Below are 19,746 nucleotides of genomic sequence, written 5' to 3'. Positions count from 1 at the left end.
TGCACATTCTCCCCGTGTCTGTGTGTGTTTCGCCCCCACAACCCAAAAATGTGCAGAGTAGGTGGATTGGTCATGCTAAATTGCCCCTTAATTGGAAAAAATAATTGGGTAATCTAAATTTATAAAAAAAAAAAAAAAAAATTCCTAATGCTACAGGCCCCAACGCATGGGCATGGGCAGCACGGTAGCATTGTTTGGGTAGCACAATTGCTTCACAGCTCCAGGGTCCCAGGTTCGATTCCGGCTTGGGTCACTGTCTGTGCGGAGTCTGCACGTCCTCCCCGTGTGTGCGTGGGTTTCCTCCGGGTGCTCCGGTTTCCTCCCACAGTCCAAAGATGTGTAGGTTAGGTGGATTGGCCATGCTAAATTGCCCTTAGTGTCCAAAATTGCCCTTAGTGTTGGGTGGGGTTACTGGGTTATGGGGATAGGGTGGAGGTGTTGACCTCGGGTAGGGTGCTCTTTCCAAGAGCCGGTGCAGACTCGATGGGCCGAGTGGCCTCCTTCTGCACTGTAAATTCTATGAAACGCGATTTTTAAAAATCCCAATACAGGCACCTTGATGCCTCAGACGAGACCGCGCGAAGGTCAGGATCACCTGACACGCTCGCGCTGTTAGTGTGTGGGGTGGAGAGGAGGGGGGGGGGCCTCTGCGCGGGGCCCTGTCGCCAAGGAAACCAAATGAAGCTTTTAGGGAGGCTGCTAGCCAATCCGCTCTCCTTTTGCGCACTTCAATGATAGAAATTGTAGTCCCATATTCAAGCGGATTTTCCATATAAAATACAGGAAGTCCGTACTGATTGGCAACTCTGGACATATCCTCCCTGAAGTATGGGGCCCAGAACAGAGGGTGATTACTCCAAATGGAGGTCTGACCATGTTTCTTTAAAATCTATTATTTCAGGGGTGGGGGGGGGGGGGGGGGGTATGGGTGACGCTGGGCAAGTCCCAGCATTTGTTACCCATCCCCAATTGTCCCCTAGCGTCTCGCTGGTGCTATCTCGCTAGATAGTCAGAGGCTTTTTCCCAGGGTAGAGGAGTCAATTACTCGGGGGCATAGGTTTAAGGTGCGAGGGGCAAGGTTTAGAGGAGATGTACGAGGCAAGTTTATTTACACAGAGGGTAGTGGGTGCCTGGAACTCGCTGCCGGAGGAGGTGGTAGAAACAGGGACGATAGTGACATTTAAGGGACATCTTGACAAATACATGAATAGGATGGGAATAGAGGGATACGGACCCCGGAAGTGTAGAAGATTTTAGTTTAGACGGGCAGCATGGTCGGCACAGGATTGGAGGGCCGAAGGGCCTGTTCCAGTGCTGTACTTTTCTTTGTTTTTTGTTCAAAGGGGCAGTTATGAGTTGACCACATGGATGTGAGAGTTGGGGGGCTGGGGTCGGGGGGGGGGGGGGGGGGGGGGGGTCACGTTTAAGCCAGACCGGATAAGGACGGCATATTTCCCCAACCCTAAAGGGACATTAGTAAACCAGATGTCCCCCCCCCCCACAGCAATCGATAATAGTTTCACAGTCGCTGTGACTGAGACGACATACAAATTAGGGAGCAAGAAGAGGCAGCCACTCAGCCCCTTCTCCTGCTCCCCTACTCAATACGATCACGTCTACCCACCCCCTCCCATCAACCCTCCACCCCCCCTCGTCAATCGAGAATCTAACCACCTCGGCCTTAGTTATAAATAGTGTCTCCTTATTTGAGGAGGGATGTAGTTGCGTTAGAGGCAGTTTCTCGGAGGTTCACTTGGTTGATTCTAGAGGTGAGGGGGTTTGGCTTATGAAGAGAGATTGAACAGTTTAGGCCAAGACTCTGGAGTTTAGAAGAGTGAGAGGAGATCTCATTGAGGTGTAGAAGCTGATAAAAGGTAGAACATAGAACAGTACAGCACAGAACAGGCCCTTCGGCCCTCAATGTTGTGCCGAGCCATGATCACCCTACTCAAACCCACGTATCCACCCTATACCCGTAACCCAACAACCCCCCCCCCTTAACCTTACTTTTATTAGGACACTAAGGGCAATTTAACATGGCCAATCCACCTAACCCGCACATCTTTGGACTGTGGGAGGAAACCGGAGCACCCGGAGAAAACCCACGCACACAGGGGGAGGACGTGCAGACTCCACACAGACAGTGACCCAGCCGGGAATCGAACCTGGGACCCTGGAGCTGTGAAGCATTTATGCTAACCACCATGCTACCGTGTAGCCCCTCTGTATCTCACGGTATTGAAAGAGTAGATGTGGAGCGGAGACTTTCTCCTCTAGAACGAGAGGTCACAGTTTTAGGATAAGGGCAGCAGATTTAAAACAGAGATGAGGTTAAATTACTTCTCTCAAGGGTAGTGAATCTGTGGAATTGACTCCCCCAGAGTGCAGTGGATGCCGGGACATTGAGTAAATTTAAGGAAATGGGACAGATTTTTAATGAGTAATGGGTTGAAGGGTTAAGGAGAACAGGCAGGAAAATGGAGTTGAGGCCAAGAGAAGATCGAACTGAATGGTGGGGCAGGCTCGAGGGGCTGAATGGCCCACTCCTGCTTAGTTCTTATGTTCTTGTCACTGGTGATACAGCTTCTGGTGACCCTGGGGTCGGTTTAGACATGACCCCTCCCCATCCTCCCACACACGCGGTCTCTGAGCCCGCCACATACCTGGCCTCCAGACAGATTTGAGCTTTCTCCTCCCACCGCTCGGAGATAGTGACCAGCTCCTGGAGCTCTGCCATCGCCTTCTCGACAGCCGGGTTGGGGGTCAGCTTGGAGCCGGACTCGATGAGCGGCCTCATCACGTCGAGGGTGACCCGGCCGGAGGCGGCCAGTGTCTCGCGCACCTGGTCCAGCCACTCGGCCTGCTGGGCTTCCTGCCGCAGCTTGGCGATCTCCGGCAGCTCTACTGCCAGCTGCCTGCCCTGCTCGATCAGCTCACGGAATTCCCGGGAGTTGGAAGGCAGCTCCTTCAGGGCAGCCCGGGTCTGCACCTGAAACTTCTCGATGTCTTCCAAGAGCTCCTAAAAAAAAAGAGCAAAAAGGATTCAAGTTTCTGAGCATCAGCTGGCTGCCTTGCAAACGTTTAAAGTGTCGTAGCGTTTTCGAGGACCACAATCTCCGATCCTGGGGTAACAAGACAGGAGCCTCACTATTGCAACATATTAGCACCATCAACACAATAAGCTCATGGTTTTAACTTCACCCTCAGTGGATCAGTAGAAGGGAAGTGAAAGGACACTTTCCACCCTGCAGCATTATTCACAATCTGACTGTCCAGAAACCTTGATGTACAGCACGGGGTTAGATACAGAGTAAAGCTCCCTCTACACTGTCCCCATCAAACACTCCCAGGACAGGTACAGCACGGGGTTAGATACAGAGTAAAGCTCCCTCTACACTGTCCCCATCAAACACTCCCAGGACAGGTACAGCACGGGGTTAGATACAGAGTAAAGCTCCCTCTACACTATCCCCATCAAACACTCCCAGGACAGGTACAGCACGGGGTTAGATACAGAGTAAAGCTCCCTCTACACTGTCCCCATCAAACACTCCCAGGACAGGTACAGCATGGGGTTAGATACAGAGTAAAGCTCCCTCTACACTGTCCCCATCAAACACTCCCAGGACAGGTACAGCACAGGGTTAGATACAGAGTAAAGCTCCCTCTACACTGTCCCCATCAAACACTCCCAGGACAGGTACAGCACAGGGTTAGATACTGAGTAAAGCTCCCTCTACACTGTCCCCATCGAACACTCCCAGGACAGGTACAGCACGGGGTTAGATACAGAGTAAAGCTCCCTCTACACTGTCCCCATCAAACACTCCCAGGACAGGTACAGCACGGGGTTAGATACAGAGTAAAGCTCCCTCTACACCGTCCCCATCAAACACTCCCAGGACAGGTACAGCACGGGGTTAGATACAGAGTAAAGCTGCCAGGATTCACAGTAACTTCATTGAAGCCTACTTGTGACAATAAGCGATTTTCATTTTCATTTTTCAGGATGAGAAAAAGGGGATGTTTTCACATGTGATGGGGCCATCAATATATTATGGTCACTAATAAATCCAATTGGGGATGGAATTCAAGAGAAACTTCTTTACCTGGAGAGTTTGGGGACTGTTGAACTGGTTCTTACAGGGGGAATATGGAACTCGTTCCACGGGGAGTGGGGAGAATGTAGGACTCGCTCCCGTGGGAAGAGGGGAGAATGTGGGACTCGCTCCCGCGCGGAGTGGGGAGAATGTGGGACTCGCTCCCATGGGGAGTGGGGAGAATGTGGGACACGTTATCACAGGGAGTGGGGAGAATGTGGGACTCGCTCCCACGGGGAGTGGGGCGAATGTGGAACATGTTATCACAGGGAGTGGGGAGAATGTGGGACTCGCTCCCATGGAGAGTGGGGAGAATGTGGGACTCGCTCCCACGGGGAGTGGGGAGAATGTGGGACTCGCTCCCACGGGGAGTGGGGAGAATGTGGGACTCGCTCGCACGGGGAGTGGGGAGAATGTGGGACTCGCTCCCACGGGGAGTGGGGAGAATGTGGGACTCGCTCCCACGGGGAGTGGGGAGAATGTGGAACTCGCTCCCATGCGGAGTGGGGGGAATGTGGGATTCGCTCCCACGGGGAATGGGGAGAATGTGGAACTCGCTCCCACGGGGAGTGGGGAGAATGAGGGACTCGCTCCCACGGGGAGTGGGGAGAATGTGGGACTCGCTCGCACGGGGAGTGGGGAGAATGTGGGACTCGTTCCCACGGGGAGTGGGGAGAATGTGGGACTCGCTCCCATGGGGAGTGGGGAGAATGAGGGACTCGCTCCCACGGGGAGTGGGGAGAATGTGGGACTCGCTCGCATGGGGAGTGGGGAGAATGTGGGACTCGCTCCCACGGGGAGTGGGGAGAATGTGGGACTCGCTCCCATGGGGAGTGGGAAGAATGTGGGACTCGCTCGCACGGGGAGTGGGGAGAATGTGGGACTCGCTCCAACGGGGAGTGGGGAGAATGTGGGACTCGCTCCCACGGGGAATGGGGAGAATGTGGAACTCGCTCCCATGGGGAGTGGGGAGAAAGTGGAATATGGTGACCAGGAGCTTTTCACAGTAACTTCATTGCAGTGTTAATCTAAGCCTACTTGTGACAATAAAAGTTATTTATTTATTCATTTTTTTTTGCCCAAAGCTAGTTACCAACCTGCATGTCCTGGATTTGGGTGATGATACATGGCAGGCTCCGCAGTTGCTCGATGAACAGTCGCAGCTCGTCCACGGTCAGCTTGGTTGTCCGCTCGGCGATGTCCGGCTGAGGCCTAGATCAACAAGGACGACAGTCAGGTGGCACTTTCTGGCTCTCTTTGCGAGCAATGTCCCAGCTAGAAATGCTCTCCCCGACTAAGAGGCTTCAGGCCTGACTTCCGGAGGGAACAAGGAGGGGGCGAGGAATCTATCACCGTGCTCAGTAGCACAAGTCCCCCTCCTCAACCAACCCCCTCTTCCCGCGCCCTCAATCCGAGGCTGGCCTGAGATGAGGAGGAATTTCTTCTCACGGAGAGGGGTCAGTCTGTGGAATTCCGCCCCCCCCCCCCCCCCCAGCAGCCCCCCTTCCCCTCTGCCCGCCCTACCTTGCTCCCTTCCTGCTGAGGGCCAGCTGACTGGCCTCGGCCAGGCACTTCTCCGCCTCCTCGACGCTGCACTTCAGTTGGTGGAGGAGGCCGTTCTCCGGGAACTTCTTCTCCTTGGCCTCCGTCAGCAGTGCCTTCAGATCCTCCAGCGCTGGTGGGGGAACGGGTGGGGATGAGATGAAAGGAAAAGGCAAGATCAAAGAAAGGGAACATGTCGAGTCGGTGTCGCTCGCCGAGGCACCTCTCCGTCTCGAAACCGGACTGAGCCGTTCCCCACTGTTTTCGTCATTTTGGGTGGGGCGGGGGAATACTCCCTGACCCCGCGACTCCCCAAAGCGATCGGGACAGTGGGGAATGGCCTAGCTCTCCCACCACGACCCCCCCCCCCCCCCCCCCCCCCCCCACAACACCCTTTGTATCTCTGGTCACATGGCTGAAAAGTGACCCAACAGAGTGTCTACTTCAGGGGCAGGTTGACTGGATCCTCCCCGAAGGAGATTCTGTTCTTTATCCGTTCACGGGAAGGTGGGCGAATCGTTGGACGAAGCCCGACGTTTGTTGCTTATCCCTGCGTTAAAGTCCGCCAGTGCTATCTGGCCCCACCCCCTCCGATTCTCACTCCCTTCCTCAGGGGCTCACCCCCCCCTTCCTCCGCCGATTCCGCTTGCCCCGGCACCTCCTCCCGATTCACTGACTTCCCCGATGACGGTGAAAACTCCGCCGTATGCTCTTGGGGGGGGGGGGCGCCGCGGTCACAGGGCAGACGCTGGGAGAATGTTTCCCCCCTCGTGATGGGAAATCTAGAACTGGAAAGGGTCACAGCTTGCGAATAAGCGAATAAGAAGACGGGGTTGAGGAGGAATTAATTCTGATCAAAGTGCTTAAAATGATGCAGTGGGTAGATGTAGGGAAGATGTTTCCACTTGTGTGTGTGTGTGTGTGTGTGTGTGTGTGTGTGTGTGTGTGTGTGTGTGTGCGTGCGCGTTGGGTGGGTGGGGGGTAAGAGACCAGAACAAGGGGGCTATCAATACACGATGGTCACTAATGAATCCAAACATGGGGGAATTCAAGACAAAGTTCTTTACCCAGGGAGTGGGGAGAATGTGGAACTCACTCCCACGGGGAGTGGCGAGAATGTGGAACTCACTCACACGGGGAGTGGGGAGAATGTGGGACTCGCTCCCATGGGGAGTGGGGAGAATGTGGGACTCGCTCCCACGGGGAGTGGGGGGAATGTGGGACTCGCTCCCACGGGGGAGTGGGGAGAATGTGGGACTCGCTTGCACAGGGAGTGGCAAGAATGTGGGACTCGCTCCCGCGGGGTGTGGCGAGAATGTGGGATTCGCTCCCACGGGGAGTGGGGAGAATGTGGAACTCGCTCCCACGGGGAGTGGCGAAAATGTGGGACTCGCTGCCACAGGGAGTGGGGAGAATGTGGGACTCGCTCCCACAGGGAGTGGGGGGAATGTGGGACTCGCTCCCACGGGGACTGGGGAGAATGTGGAACTTGCTCCCACGGGGAGTGTAGAGGGGGAAGATTTATTTTATTCTTTCACGGAATGTGGGTGCCACTGTCCGGACCAGGCATTTGTTGCCCATTCCTAATTGCCCCTTGAGCTGGCATCTTAAACTGCTGCAGTCCCTGTGTGGTGTAGATACACCCACAGTGCTGTTAGGGAAGGAGTTCCAAGATTTGCACCCAGTAACGGTGGAGGAAAAGCTGATACATTTCCAAATCGGGATGGTGTGCGTGTATATATATGTGTATATATGTGTGGGGGCCCGGAGGGGGAACTTGCAGGCGGTGGGTGTTCCCCACAGCGTGTGCTGCCCTCGTCCTTCTAGGGGGTACAGGTGGTGGGTTTCGGTGGTGCTGTCGAAGGACCCTTAGCGACTCGCTGCAGTGCATCTTGTAGACGGAAACACTGCTGCCGCTGTGAGTAGGTGGTGGTTAGCGTGTCAATCAAGCAGGGGGTTTGCTTGCTCCAGGATGGTGTTGAGCTTCTCGAGTATTGTGGGAGCCGCACTTATCCAGGCAATCTGGGACACACTTATTCAGGGAGTGGTCGGGGTGAATAACGTCAATGTATTTAGGGGGCCGGGCAATGGGTGGGGCTGAGGGGAGTTGGATAAACACACAAGGATGAAAGGAATAGAGGATATAGGGGATAGAGGGGAGATGAAGTAGGGCATGCGGGAAGAGGTTGATGTGGGGACATGCGGCACGGGGCTGTTTGGCCTCAGAAGGTTGGAGTCGAGTACAGATGGGGGAGGTGAGGGGCTGGGATTCCTGCGGCGAGTAACTCGCCTCCTAACAACCCCCTCCCCCGCAAAAACCTGTCCACCATCTACAAGGCACAAGCAAGGCGTGGTGGAATATTCTCCCACTTTCCTGGATGAGTACGGCTCCAACTACACTCAAAAAGCTCGACACCATCCAGGAAAAAGCAGCCCGCTTGATTGCTACGCCTTCCCAAAACATTCAATCCCTCCACCAGCAAACAACGTAGCATCCCTCCATGTGTGCCATTTACCAGGTGCACTGCAGTAACTTGCCAAGCTCCTTAGCCAGCACCTTCCAAACCCATGACTGCTACCATCTAGAATGACATGGGCAGCAGATACCTGGGAACACCACCACCTGGAAGCTCTCCTCCAAATGTAAGGAATCCTGCTAATTCCCGTATTTCCCCTTTCTTTATTTTTGTCCTTATCATTTTTTGATCCAAGGATGCTGAATGGACATGTGTCTTCAGGAGAATTAGCAGAGATTGAGGAATTCAAAAAGTTCCAAACATAATTTGGCCTCACGGTAGCATGGTGGTTAGCATCAATGCTTCACAGCTCCAGGGTCCCAGGTTCAATTCCCGGCTGGGTCACTGTCTGTGTGGAGTCTGCATGTCCTCCCCGTGTGTGCGTGGGTTTCCTCCGGGTGCTCCGGTTTCCTCCCACAGTCCAAAGATGTGCGGGTTAGGTGGATTGGCCATGCTAAATTGCCCGTAGTGTAAGGTTAATGGGGGGATTGTTGGGTTACGGGTATACGGGTTACGTGGGTTTAAGTAGGGTGATCATTGCTCGGCACAACATCGAGGGCCGAAGGGCCTGTTCTGTGCTGTACTGTTCTATGTTCTATAATACACTCTGCGAGCTTTGGACAAGAGAACTCAGACTTCTCGGCACCTGGGAGACGGGGTGGAACCCGGTCCAATTGGTTGGCTGGTGGCCAACGAATTGGTCAAAAGGCCGCATTCCGCCCAGTAACAGGTGGTGATTGGTCCCTGCCCGAGTGGGTTGACTTCCAGAGACACAAGGAAAGCAGAGTTGACACACAGGGAAAAAGACCTGCTCTTCCCCCCCCCCCCCCCGCATTTTCTCCAGAAATGTTGTGAGCTGCGGTATTTCTGAAACTGCAGAGACCTGAATGAACACACAGTGAAAACCATTACATTTCTGTTTCGAACAAAGAATGGAATGGGTTTTTTTTTTAAATTTGAAGTATCCAATTATTTCTTTTCCAATTAAGAGGCCATTTTAGCGTGGCCAATCCCTCTACCCTGCACATCTTTGGGCTGTGGGGGTGAGACCCACGCAGACACGGGGAGTTTGTGCAAACTCCACACGGACAGTGACCCGGGGCTGGGATCGAACACGGGCCCTCAGCGCCGTGAGGCAGCAGTGCTAGCCACTGCGCCACCATGCCGCCCCTGGTGAAAACTATTACAGGCTGAAAGCGGAAACTTCAAACTGAAAGTCCGGCTTGAAGGAAAGCGTGCTAAAGACAAGCATCTGAAACAAAGACTCTTTTTTACCTTTTACTTATTATTATTCACCCCTCTCTTCCCGAAATGAAAAAATGAAATGTAAATCGCTTATTGTCACAAGTAGGCTTCAAATGAAGTTACTGTGAAAAGCCCCTAGTCGCCACATTCCGGCGCCTGTTCGGGGAGGCTGGTACGGGAATCGAACCGTGCTGCTGGCCTGCTTTGGTCTGCTATTTAGCCCTGTGCTAAACCAGCCCCTGTCCTGTCTGTTTGTGATGTGTGTGTAGAGGTGCGGGGTTGGATTAGGAATTAGATAATAGTTAACCAGTTGTATTTGCTGCACGTTTCATTTCTGTCCTTGTTATGAATAAAAAAACTGGTGTTTAAATTTACAAACCTGGTGACTGTAATTATCGGGTAGCTAAGGGCCAAAGACCTCGGGTGTTTTTCTACGAATCATCGGTCAAATTAATTGCGACTCCGGGTCAAGTGGGCTGAAATTGACCGCGCACTCACCCAGGACGTCCTAACCCAATCCACTCACCACCCCGACTTGAGATATATTGGCTGTTCCTTCACTGTCGCTCGGTCACAATCCTGGAACCCCCCCCCACCGACGGCACCTCGGGTGTACCTACACCACACAGGGACTGCAGAGGTTCCAGAAGGCAGCCCACCCACCACCTTCTCAATTAGGGATGGGCAACAAATGCTGGCCCAGCCAGCGAAGCCCACATCCCGTTCTTTAAATGAGGTTTTGGAGGGATTGGGACACAGGGAACGAGTTATATATTTGGGGAAGGTCAAAAGGTGGGAGCGAACACAGGTCAGTGAGCACACCCCCTGTGTTATTGGGTGAATAGGGCTTCTTTCAGGTTGGGGGGGGGGGGGGGGGGGGGGGGGGAAGTAACAGAGTGCACCAGTCAGAGCATCAACCACAGCGGCAACACATGTCTCCTTACTTTTCTTCTGCTTGTCCTCCATCTCCAGCGCTGACTTGACTTTGCTCCCCCAGGTGTCAAACGACTCAGCACGTATCTTCAGCTTATGCAGCATGGCTGGCAGCTCGTCAAGGGTGTACCGGTACCTGTCAAGAAGGAACAGATTAGTCAGTCCACTGCACGAGACATCCCTACTTCTGTCGTCAAATCCTCTCGCTATGAGGGCCAACATCCCATTAGCTTTCCTCACCGCCTGCTGTAACTGCAGGCTGACCTTCAGTGACTGTTCCACCATGGCACCCAGGTCTCGTTGCACTTCCCCTTTTCCTAAACTGCCACCATTCAGATAATAATCTGCCTTCCTGGTTTTGTCACCAAAGCTCACATTTACCCACATTATATTGCATTTGCCCACTCAGCCAGCCTGTCCAAGTCACCCTGTAGCCTCTTTGCATCCTCCTCACAGCACACACTGCCACCCAGCTTAGTGTCGCCTGCAAATTTGGGAATATTGCATGCAATTCCTCCGTCCAAATCATTAATGTATATTGTGAATAGCTCGGGTCCCTCGTGCGGTACCCCACTAGTCACTGCCTGCCACTCTAAAAAGGACCCGTTTATTCCCACTCTCTGCTTCCTGTCTGCCAACTAGTTCTCTATCCACGTCAATACATTACCCCAAATACCATGAGCTTTAATTTTGCTCACTAATCTCTTCTGTGGGACCTTGTTGTGTGGGACTTTTGAAAGTCCAGCCACACCAACCACTGGTTCACCCTTGTCCATTCTACTGGTCACATCCTCAAAAAATTCCAGGAGATTTGTCAAGCATGATTTCCCTTTAGTGAATCCCCGGTCCTGTCCCCACTTTCCAAATGCTCAGTTATTTCATCCTTAAATAATTGACTCCAGCATTTTCCCCACCACCAACGTCAGGCTAACCGGCCTATAATTCCCTCTCTCTTCCAGAGTCTATAGAATGCTGGAAGGTGATCACCAATGTGTCCACTATTTCTGGGGCCACTTCCTTCAGTACTCTGGGATGCAGAGCCTCAGGCCCTGGGGACTTATGGGGTTTTAATCCCGTCAATTTCCCCACTACAATTTCCTGACGAATAAGGATTTCCTTCAGTGCCTCCTTCATGCTAAACCCTCTGTCCCCTAGTATTTCCGGAAGGTTATTTGGGTAATGAAGACAGATCCAAAGTAATTGTTCAATTGGTTCAATAGGGCAGCACGGTAGCATGGTGGTTAGCACAAATGCTTCACAGCTCCAGGGTCCCAGGTTCGATTCCCGGCTGGGTCACTGTCTGTGCGGAGTCTGCACGTCCTCCCCGTGTGTGCGTGGGTTTCCTCCGGGTGCTCCGGTTTCCTCCCACAGTCCAAAGATGTGCGGGTTAGGTGGATTGGCCATGCTACATTGCCCGTAGTGTCCTACAAAAAGTAAGGTTAAAGGGGGGGGGGGGGGGGTTGTTGGGTTACGGGTATAGGGTAGATACGTGGGTTTGAGTAGGTTGATCATGGCTCGGCACAACATCGAGGGCCGAAGGGCCTGTTCTGTGCTGTACTGTTCTATGGTCTGCCATCTCTTTGTTGCCCATTATGAATCCACCTGACTCTAACGGTAAGGGACCTACATTTGTCTTCACCAGTCTTTTTTTCTTCACATATCTATAGACGGTTTTTCAGTCAGTTTTTATGTTTTCTTCAAGCTTCCTCTCGTATTCTTTTTTTTTTTATAAACAATTTTATTAAGACATTTTGGCATAGTAAACAACAACAATGTAAAACAATTGCAAAGAACAATCAATATTGTGCAAGAAAACCAGCTCCCCTCATACAGCCTAACTACCCCCCTAACCTACGTTACCCTAACTCCCCCGCCGACAATTAATTTTCCGCGAAGAAGTCGATAAATGGTTGCCACCTCCGGGCGAACCCTGACAGTGACCTTCTCAAAGCGAACTTAATTTTCTCCAGACCGAGAAAGCTCGCCATGTCCGATAGCCAGGCCTCCGACTTCAGGGGCTTTGAGTCGCTCCAGGCCAACAGAATTCATCGCCAGGTTACCAGGGAAGCAAAGGCCAAAACGTCGGCGTCTCTCTCCTCCTGGACTCCCAGGTCCTCCGAAACTCCAAAAATAGCCATCTCTGGACTCATCGCCACCCTTGTTTTCAGTACCCGGGACATAACATCTGCCCATTTGGTGTCCATTCTGTTGACTCCAGCATTTTCCCCACCACCAACGTCAGGCTAACCCTGCCAGTACCCCCTGAGGTTTGGACATGCCCAGAACATGTGGACATGGTTCGCTGGTCCTCCCCGAACATCTGGCGCACCTGTCCTCCAGTCCAAAGAATTTACTCATCCGAGCCACTGTCGTGTGGGCCCGGTGGACGACATTGAATTGGATCAGGCTGAGCCTGGCGCATGTTGCGGTCGTGTTTACCCTTCTGAACGCCTCCGCCCACAAGCCCTCTTCTATCTCACCCCCGAGCTCCTCTTCCCACTTAAGCTTCAGCTCCTCGATCTGAGTCTCCTCTGCTCCCATAAGTTTTTTATATATATGTGAGACCCTCCCCTCCCCCACATCTACTGGACACTACCCTGTCCTGGATCCCCCTGAGTGGCAGGTGTGGGAGGGATGCGATCTGTCTGCGTAGAAAGTCCCGCACCTGCAAGTATCTAAACTCATTCCCTCCCACCAGCCCAAGTTTCTCCTCTAACACCCTCATGCTCAGGAAGCTCCCTTCCAAGAACAAATCCCCCATCCTCTCAATCCCAGCCCTCCGCCATGCTCGGAACCCACCGTCCATATTCCCCGGGGCAAACCGGTGATTGTCGCAGATTGGGGGCCAAACCGATGCTTCCATTCCCCCTACGCGCCTTCTCCATTGGCCCCAGATCCGCAAAGTCGCCACCACTATGGGGCTGGTGGAGTACCGTGCCAGCGGGAGCAGCAGGGACGCCGTAACCAGGGCTGCCAAGCTGGTGCCCCTGCACGAAGCGCCCTCCATTCGCCCCCAAACCGACCCCGCATCCACCATCCACTTCCTTATCATAGCTATGTTGGCCGCCCAGTAGTAGTTACTAAAGCTTGGCAGCGCCAGCCCCTCTTCCCCTCGATTCCTCTCGAGCATCAATCTCCTCACCCGCAGGGACTTTCCCGCCCACACAAATCCCATAATCGTTTTATTGACCTTCTTGAAAAAAGGCCGCGGAATGAAAATGGGGAGACACTGGAAGATGAACAGGAATCTCGGGAGGATCGTCATTTTAACCGTCTGCACTCTCCCCGCTCGTGTCAGTGGGAGCGCATCCCACCTCCGGAACTCAGCCCTCATTTGCTCCCCCATTCCTCTCGTATTCTACTCCGATGCCATAACTTATCCCTCAACCGGCATCAGAGCAAGGGCGGATTTTCTGGCTGCTAGGCCTGAATTTGGGATCTTGCTGTGCACTGACTGCACACTTTAGGGAGCACTTCACTGGCAGCGGAAGGGCTTCTGGCATCTGGCAATAAACACTCCACAAATACAAGACCCACTTCCCGTAGAACTTTGCGAATTTGTCAGGAGCTGAGAGTGCAAGGAGGCGAGGCAGGGGGACAGGCTGGGCAGATTCCTACCTTAGGTAGTGCCGATTGGGAGGGCAATCGCACAGATCGTCGATGTGGTAGAGGCAGACCAGCCGCTCGGGGCACTCGTAACACGCCAGCGCAGAGAGGAAGCAGGTGGTCTTGCACTTGTCGCACTGTCTCTCGTCATCTGGCAACAGTTCAAAGGCTTCGCGTTCCGCCTCCGTGATGCCCTAGAAGATAAATCGCAGAGTGTTTCATGTAGACAGTGTAGAGGGAGCTTTACTCTGTATCTAACCCCGTGCTGTAGCTGTCCTGGGAGTGTTTGATAGGGACAGTGTACAGGGAGCTTTACTCTGTATCTAACCCCGTGCTGTACCTGTCCTGGGAGTGTTTGATGGGGACAGTGTAGAGGGAGCTTTACTCTGTATCTAACCCGTGTTGTCCCTGACCTGGGAGTGTTTGATAGGGACAGTGTAGAGGGAGCTTTACTCTGTATCTAACCCCGTGCTGTACCTGTCCTGGGAGTGTTTGATGTGGACAGTGTAGAGGGAACTTTACTCTGTATCTAACCCCGTGCTGTACCTGTCCTGGGAATGTTTGATGGGGACAGTGTAGAGGGAGCTTTACTCTGTATCTAACCCCGGGCTGTACCTGTCCTGGGAGTGTTTGATGGGGACAGTGTAGAGGGGGCTTTACTCTGTATCTAACCCCGTGCTGTACCTGTCCTGGGAGTGTTTGATGGGGACAGTGTAGAGGGAGCTTTACTCTGTATCTAACCCCGTGCTGTACCTGTGTAGAGGGAGCTTTACTCTGTATCTAACCCTGTGCCGTACCTGTCCTGGGAGTGTTTGATAGGGACAGTGTACAGGGAGCTTTACTCTGTATCTAACCCCGTGCTGTACCTGTCCTGGGAGTGTTTGATGTGGACAGTGTAGAGGGAGCTTTACTCTGTATCTAACCCCGTGCTGTACCTGTCCTGGGAATGTTTGATGGGGACAGTGTAGAGGGAGCTTTACTCTGTATCTAACCCCGGGCTGTACCTGTCCTGGGAGTGTTTGATGGGGACAGTGTAGAGGGAGCTTTACTCTGTATCTAACCCCGTGCTGTACCTGACCTGGGAATGTTTGATGGGGACAGTGTAGAGGGGGCTTTACTCTGTATCTAACCCCGTGCTGTACCTGTCCTGGGAGTGTTTGATGGGGACAGTGTAGAGGGAGCTTTACTCTTTATCTAACCCCGTGCTGTACCTGTCCTGGGAGTGTTTGATGGGGACAGTGTAGAGGGGGCTTTACTCTGTATCTAACCCCGTGCTGTACCTGTCCTGGGAGTGTTTGATGGGGACAGTGTAGAGGGAGCTTTACTCTGTATCTAACCCCGTGCTGTACCTGTCCTGGGAGTGTTTGATGGGAACGGTGTAGAGGGAGCTTTACTCTGTATCTAACCCAGTGCTGTACCTGTCCTGGGAGTGTTTGATGGGGACAGTGTAGAGGGAGCTTTACTCTGTATCTAACCCCGTGCTGTACCTGTCCTGGGAGTGTTTGATGGGGACAGTGTAGAGGGAGCTTTACTCTGTATCTAACCCCGTGCTGTACCTGTCCTGGGAGTGTTTGACGGGACAGTGTAGAGCAGGGGTGGGCAAACTTTTCCGTGCAAGGGCCACATTCAGAAATTCACAATTTTAAAGGGCCGCATAGTATATTATGTAAAATAATTACTTCACCCGGTTATGATTCTGGGCGCCTCATATAGAACATAGAACAGTACAGCACAGAACAGGCCCGTCGGCCCACGACGTTGTGCCGAGCAATGATCACCCTACTCAAGTCAAGGTATCCACCCTATACCAGTAAGTAACCCAACAGCGCGCGCCCCCCCCCCCCCCCATTAACCTTAAAAAAAAATAATTTAAATTTTTTAAAAAATATATATTTTTTTTTAATGACTTGGTGGGCCGCATAAAGAACTTTGGCGGGCCGCATGCGGCCCGTGGGCCGTAGTTTGCCCACCCCTGATGTAGAGGGAGCTTTACTCTGTATCTAACCCCATGCTGTACCTGTCCTGGGAGTGTTTGATGGGGACAGTGTAGAGGGAGCTTTACTCTGTATCTAACCCCGTGCTGTCTCTGTCCTGGGAGTGTTTGACGGGACAGTGTAGAGGGAGCTTTACTCTGTATCTAACCCCGTGCTGTACCTGTCCTGGGAGTGTTTGATGGGGACAGTGTAGAGGGAGCTTTACTCTGTATCTAACCCCGTGCTGTACCTGTCCTGGGAGTGTTTGATGGGGACAGTGTAGAGGGAGCTTTACTCTGTATCTAACCCCGTGCTGTACCTGTCCTGGGAGTGTTTGATAGGGACAGTGTAGAGGGAGCTTTACTCTGTATCTACCCCCGTGCTGTATCTGTCCTGTGAGTGTTTGACGGGACAGTGTAGAGGGAGCTTTACTCTGTATCTAACCCCGTGCTGTACCTCTCCTGGGAGTGTTTGACGGGACAGTGTAGAGGGAGCTTTACTCTTTATCTAACCCCGTGTTGTACCTGTCCTGGGAGTGTTTGATGGGGACAGTGTAGAGGGAGCTTTACTCTTTATCTAACCCCGTGTTGTACCTGTCCTGGGAGTGTTTGATGGGGACAGTGTAGAGGGAGCTTTACTCTGTATCTAACCCCGTGCTGTACCTGTCCTGGGAGTGTTTGATGGGGACAGTGTAGAGGGAGCTTTACTCTGTATCTAACCCCGTGCTGTACCTGTCCTGGGAGTGTTTGATGGGGACAGTGTAGATGGAGCTTTACTCTGTATCTAACCCCGTGCTGTACCTGTCCTGAATTCTGCCTCGCGTTGTGGCGATGGTGGGGGGAAGAGGGGGCAGAGTGGTCAGGCCCGAGGAGGAGTCCTATCGGGGTTCCGGTCTGAGGGCCATGGTAATGGCCCCGCTGTCACTAGCTCTGGGGAGGTTCACGGAAAGTCCGGTGGTAAAGTCCACGGTCAGGGTGTGGAATCAGCTGCAGATACACTTTTAATTGAAGGGGATATCTGCGTTGACACCGCTGTTCAGGAACAGTAGGGTTAAGCTGGGAGAGGTGGACGGCATATACAGGAAGTGGAGGGAGGCGGGGCTGGTGAGGGTTGAGGCATTTTTACTTGGAAGGGAAGTTTCCAGGTCTGGAGAAGCTGCGGGAGAGGTTTGAGTTGCCGAGGAGAAGTGAATTTAGATATGTGCAGGTGAGGGGCTTTGCATGGAAAGGGTGGAGGATGTTTCCCAGGTTGCTGGATTATACCTTATTGAAGCAATGTTCCCGGATGAGTTGGGAGAGAGTAGGATTGGTGATATGTACATAGTTTTACATAGAATTTACAGTGCAGAAGGAGGACATTCAGCCCATCGAGTCTGCACCGGCTCTTGGAAAGAGCACCCTACCCAAGGTCAACACCTCCACCCTATCCCCATAACCCAGTAACCCCACCCAACACTAAGGGCAATTTATCCTGGCCAATCCACCTAACCTGCACATCTTTGTGACTGTGGGAGGAAACCGGAGCACCCGGAGGAAACCCACGCACACACAGGGAGGATGTGCAGACTCCGCACAGACAGTGACCCAAGCCGGAATCGAACCTGGGACCCTGGAGCTGTGAAGCGATTGTGCTAACCACAATGCTACCGTGCTGCCCCTAAACAGGTGGGTGGTTGGGACGTTAAGATTGTTGGGAGTGGAGGTCAGGCCGAACCCAATGGTGGTGATCTTTGGGGTCTTCAGAAGTGTCTGTAGGGGAAGCGGGTTAATGTTGCGGCCTTCGCCTCTCCAATTGCCGGCGAAGGAGCTTGCTGAAGGGAGGGGGGGGGGCGGCGCGCGCGCGGACCGGCTGGGAGGCATGTACAATTTTCTTGAATTGGAAAAGATTTAATTTAAGTTGAGGGGGTCAGCGGAGGGCTACGAGACACGGTGGGCGTTGTTCATGAGGAAGGGGTGAGGGGGGAAGGGAGGGGGTAGAAAGGGGAAAATTGTACAAACTGTGAGCTTGTGGAGTGTGTTTTTGCACATGTTGCTAATTTTTTTACATGTTTGGAATAAAATGCATTGAAAAAGAAGAACGAGGTGCGATCTCATTGTAAGGTATGAAATTCTGAAGGGGTCTGTCAGGGCCGATGCTGTTCCCCGCCCACTCTCCCTGGCTGGGGCGTCGTGAACACGGGGCGGGGGGAGGGTCACGATCTCAGGATAGGGGCGGCCGTTTTAGGTCGAGGCGAGGAATAAATCTCTTCGCTCTGACAGTTGGGTACCTTCCCCAGAGGGAGCTCGGCCTTGGGAGTATGTTCGAGGCAGAGGTCACGAGAGGTTTTCGGACATTGAGGGAATCGGAGGGGGGGGGGGGGGGGGGGGGGGGGGGGGGGGATGATCAGCCACGACTGTGCGCAATGTGGGGGGGGGGGGGGGGGGCGAGAAGCAGTCTCGAGGGGGGCTGAACGGCCTTCTCTTGCTCCTGCTTCTGTACTAACCACCCGGAGACGAGACGGTGTGTGCTGTTCCTCACATGTTTGCAGCATATTTCATACAGTTGATTTACCATAGATCAAGGAGGGGGTGGGTCTAGTTTCTAACTGCCTAACAGGCTTATTGACAATGCTTTAAAATACCTCCGCGAGCACAGACTGTCTGCATCAAGGCTCATCCCAGCCCAGCTACCGTGGGTCTGTTTGCTTTACTCTGAGTCATCGCCCAGACCTAACCAACCAAACCCTGAGAGAACATTATCCACTTCCCGTACATGCCACACTTACCAGGATCATGCAATCGAACGCAGAGCAATTGGACACCAACGGTGCCAACTCGGCGAATTCATCCCACACATCGTGCTTCCCCACCCCAGTTCCCCACCCTCGCAGTGCCGTACCTTCTCCAGCAGCGCCTTCCTCAGCTTCCGTTCCTCCTGCACCATAATGAACATCTCCTTGTGGACGGCTGCCGCCAGGTTCAGGTCCAGCCTCTCCGCGCAGGCTGCCATCTTGCAGATGAGCTCCTCGTGCGAGAAGACGCAGTACCGGCGCAGCCACCGGTAGTGCTCAATGCACCGGCGGCCGGCCGGCAGCTAGAAGGAAGGAGAAGGCCACGGTCAGTACCGACACACAACGGGAGGTCGCGCCGCGGGGGTGAACATGAAGGCACGGGGTGGTGTTTGCGAATAACCCCCCCCCCCCCCCCCGTCTCTCCCCCCACCCCCACCCTGCCAGCATAATTTTACTGTCCAATTAGACTACCCTAGGGGTCGTCAACTAGGGTGAAGTGAGTAAAAAGGACGGCTAACATTGTGCCTCGAGGCATGATGGTGAAAGAGGGCGATGGCAAACCTGCAAGAGGCTGACAGAGCAATCTGCAGCTCTCTGCAGAATGAATTCCATGGGAACAGACAGAATGACTACGGGCAACCGGGCAGTTTGCTGATAACACTTCTGTTTTGGAACAGCGAGAGAGCGGACGAATGAGGCCGAGGTGCGTTACAGGGATTTTTTGTATATGAATAGATCATAGAATTTACAGTGCAGAAGGAGGCCACTCGGCCCATCGAGTCTGCACCGGCTCTTGGAAAGAGCACCCTACCCGAGGTCAACACCTCCACCCTATCCCCATAACCCCACCCAACACTGACGGCAATTTTGGACACCAAGGGCAATTTATCACGGCCAATCCACCTAACCTGCACATCTTTGGACTGTGGGAGGAAACCGGAGCACCCGGAGGAAACCCACGCAGACACGGGGAGGACGTGCAGACTCCGCGCAGACAGTGACCCAAGCCTGGAATCGAACCTGGGACCCTGGAGCTGTGAAGCAATTATGCTAACCACCAT

At 53.3% G+C, this 19,746-nt stretch overlaps 1 protein-coding gene across 2 annotated transcripts in view; it reads right to left on the bottom strand.

Annotated features, from left to right (window-relative positions):
• Positions 1-19,006, bottom strand: part of LOC119955621 (lysine-specific demethylase 5C-like) — a 46,714-nt gene extending 27,708 nt beyond the window's left edge. For both annotated transcript variants that reach the window (XM_038782022.1, XM_038782021.1), the window contains exons 1-6: positions 18,793-19,006; positions 13,955-14,136; positions 10,348-10,472; positions 5,625-5,775; positions 5,198-5,312; positions 2,664-3,019 (exon numbers count right to left, since the gene is read on the bottom strand). In XM_038782022.1, coding sequence (XP_038637950.1) covers positions 2,664-3,019; positions 5,198-5,312; positions 5,625-5,775; positions 10,348-10,472; positions 13,955-14,136; positions 18,793-18,903 — 1,040 coding nt within the window. In that variant the 5' untranslated portion in view covers positions 18,904-19,006. The remainder of the gene's footprint in view (positions 1-2,663; positions 3,020-5,197; positions 5,313-5,624; positions 5,776-10,347; positions 10,473-13,954; positions 14,137-18,792) is intronic.
• Between the last annotated feature and the right edge of the window lie 740 nt (positions 19,007-19,746).

The sequence above is a fragment of the Scyliorhinus canicula genome, chromosome 21 (assembly GCF_902713615.1).
Source record: "Scyliorhinus canicula chromosome 21, sScyCan1.1, whole genome shotgun sequence".
NCBI lineage: Eukaryota > Metazoa > Chordata > Chondrichthyes > Carcharhiniformes > Scyliorhinidae > Scyliorhinus > Scyliorhinus canicula.
The sequence above is the reverse complement of the archived record's forward strand: the minus strand, read 5'-3'. Positions and strand labels throughout refer to the sequence as shown.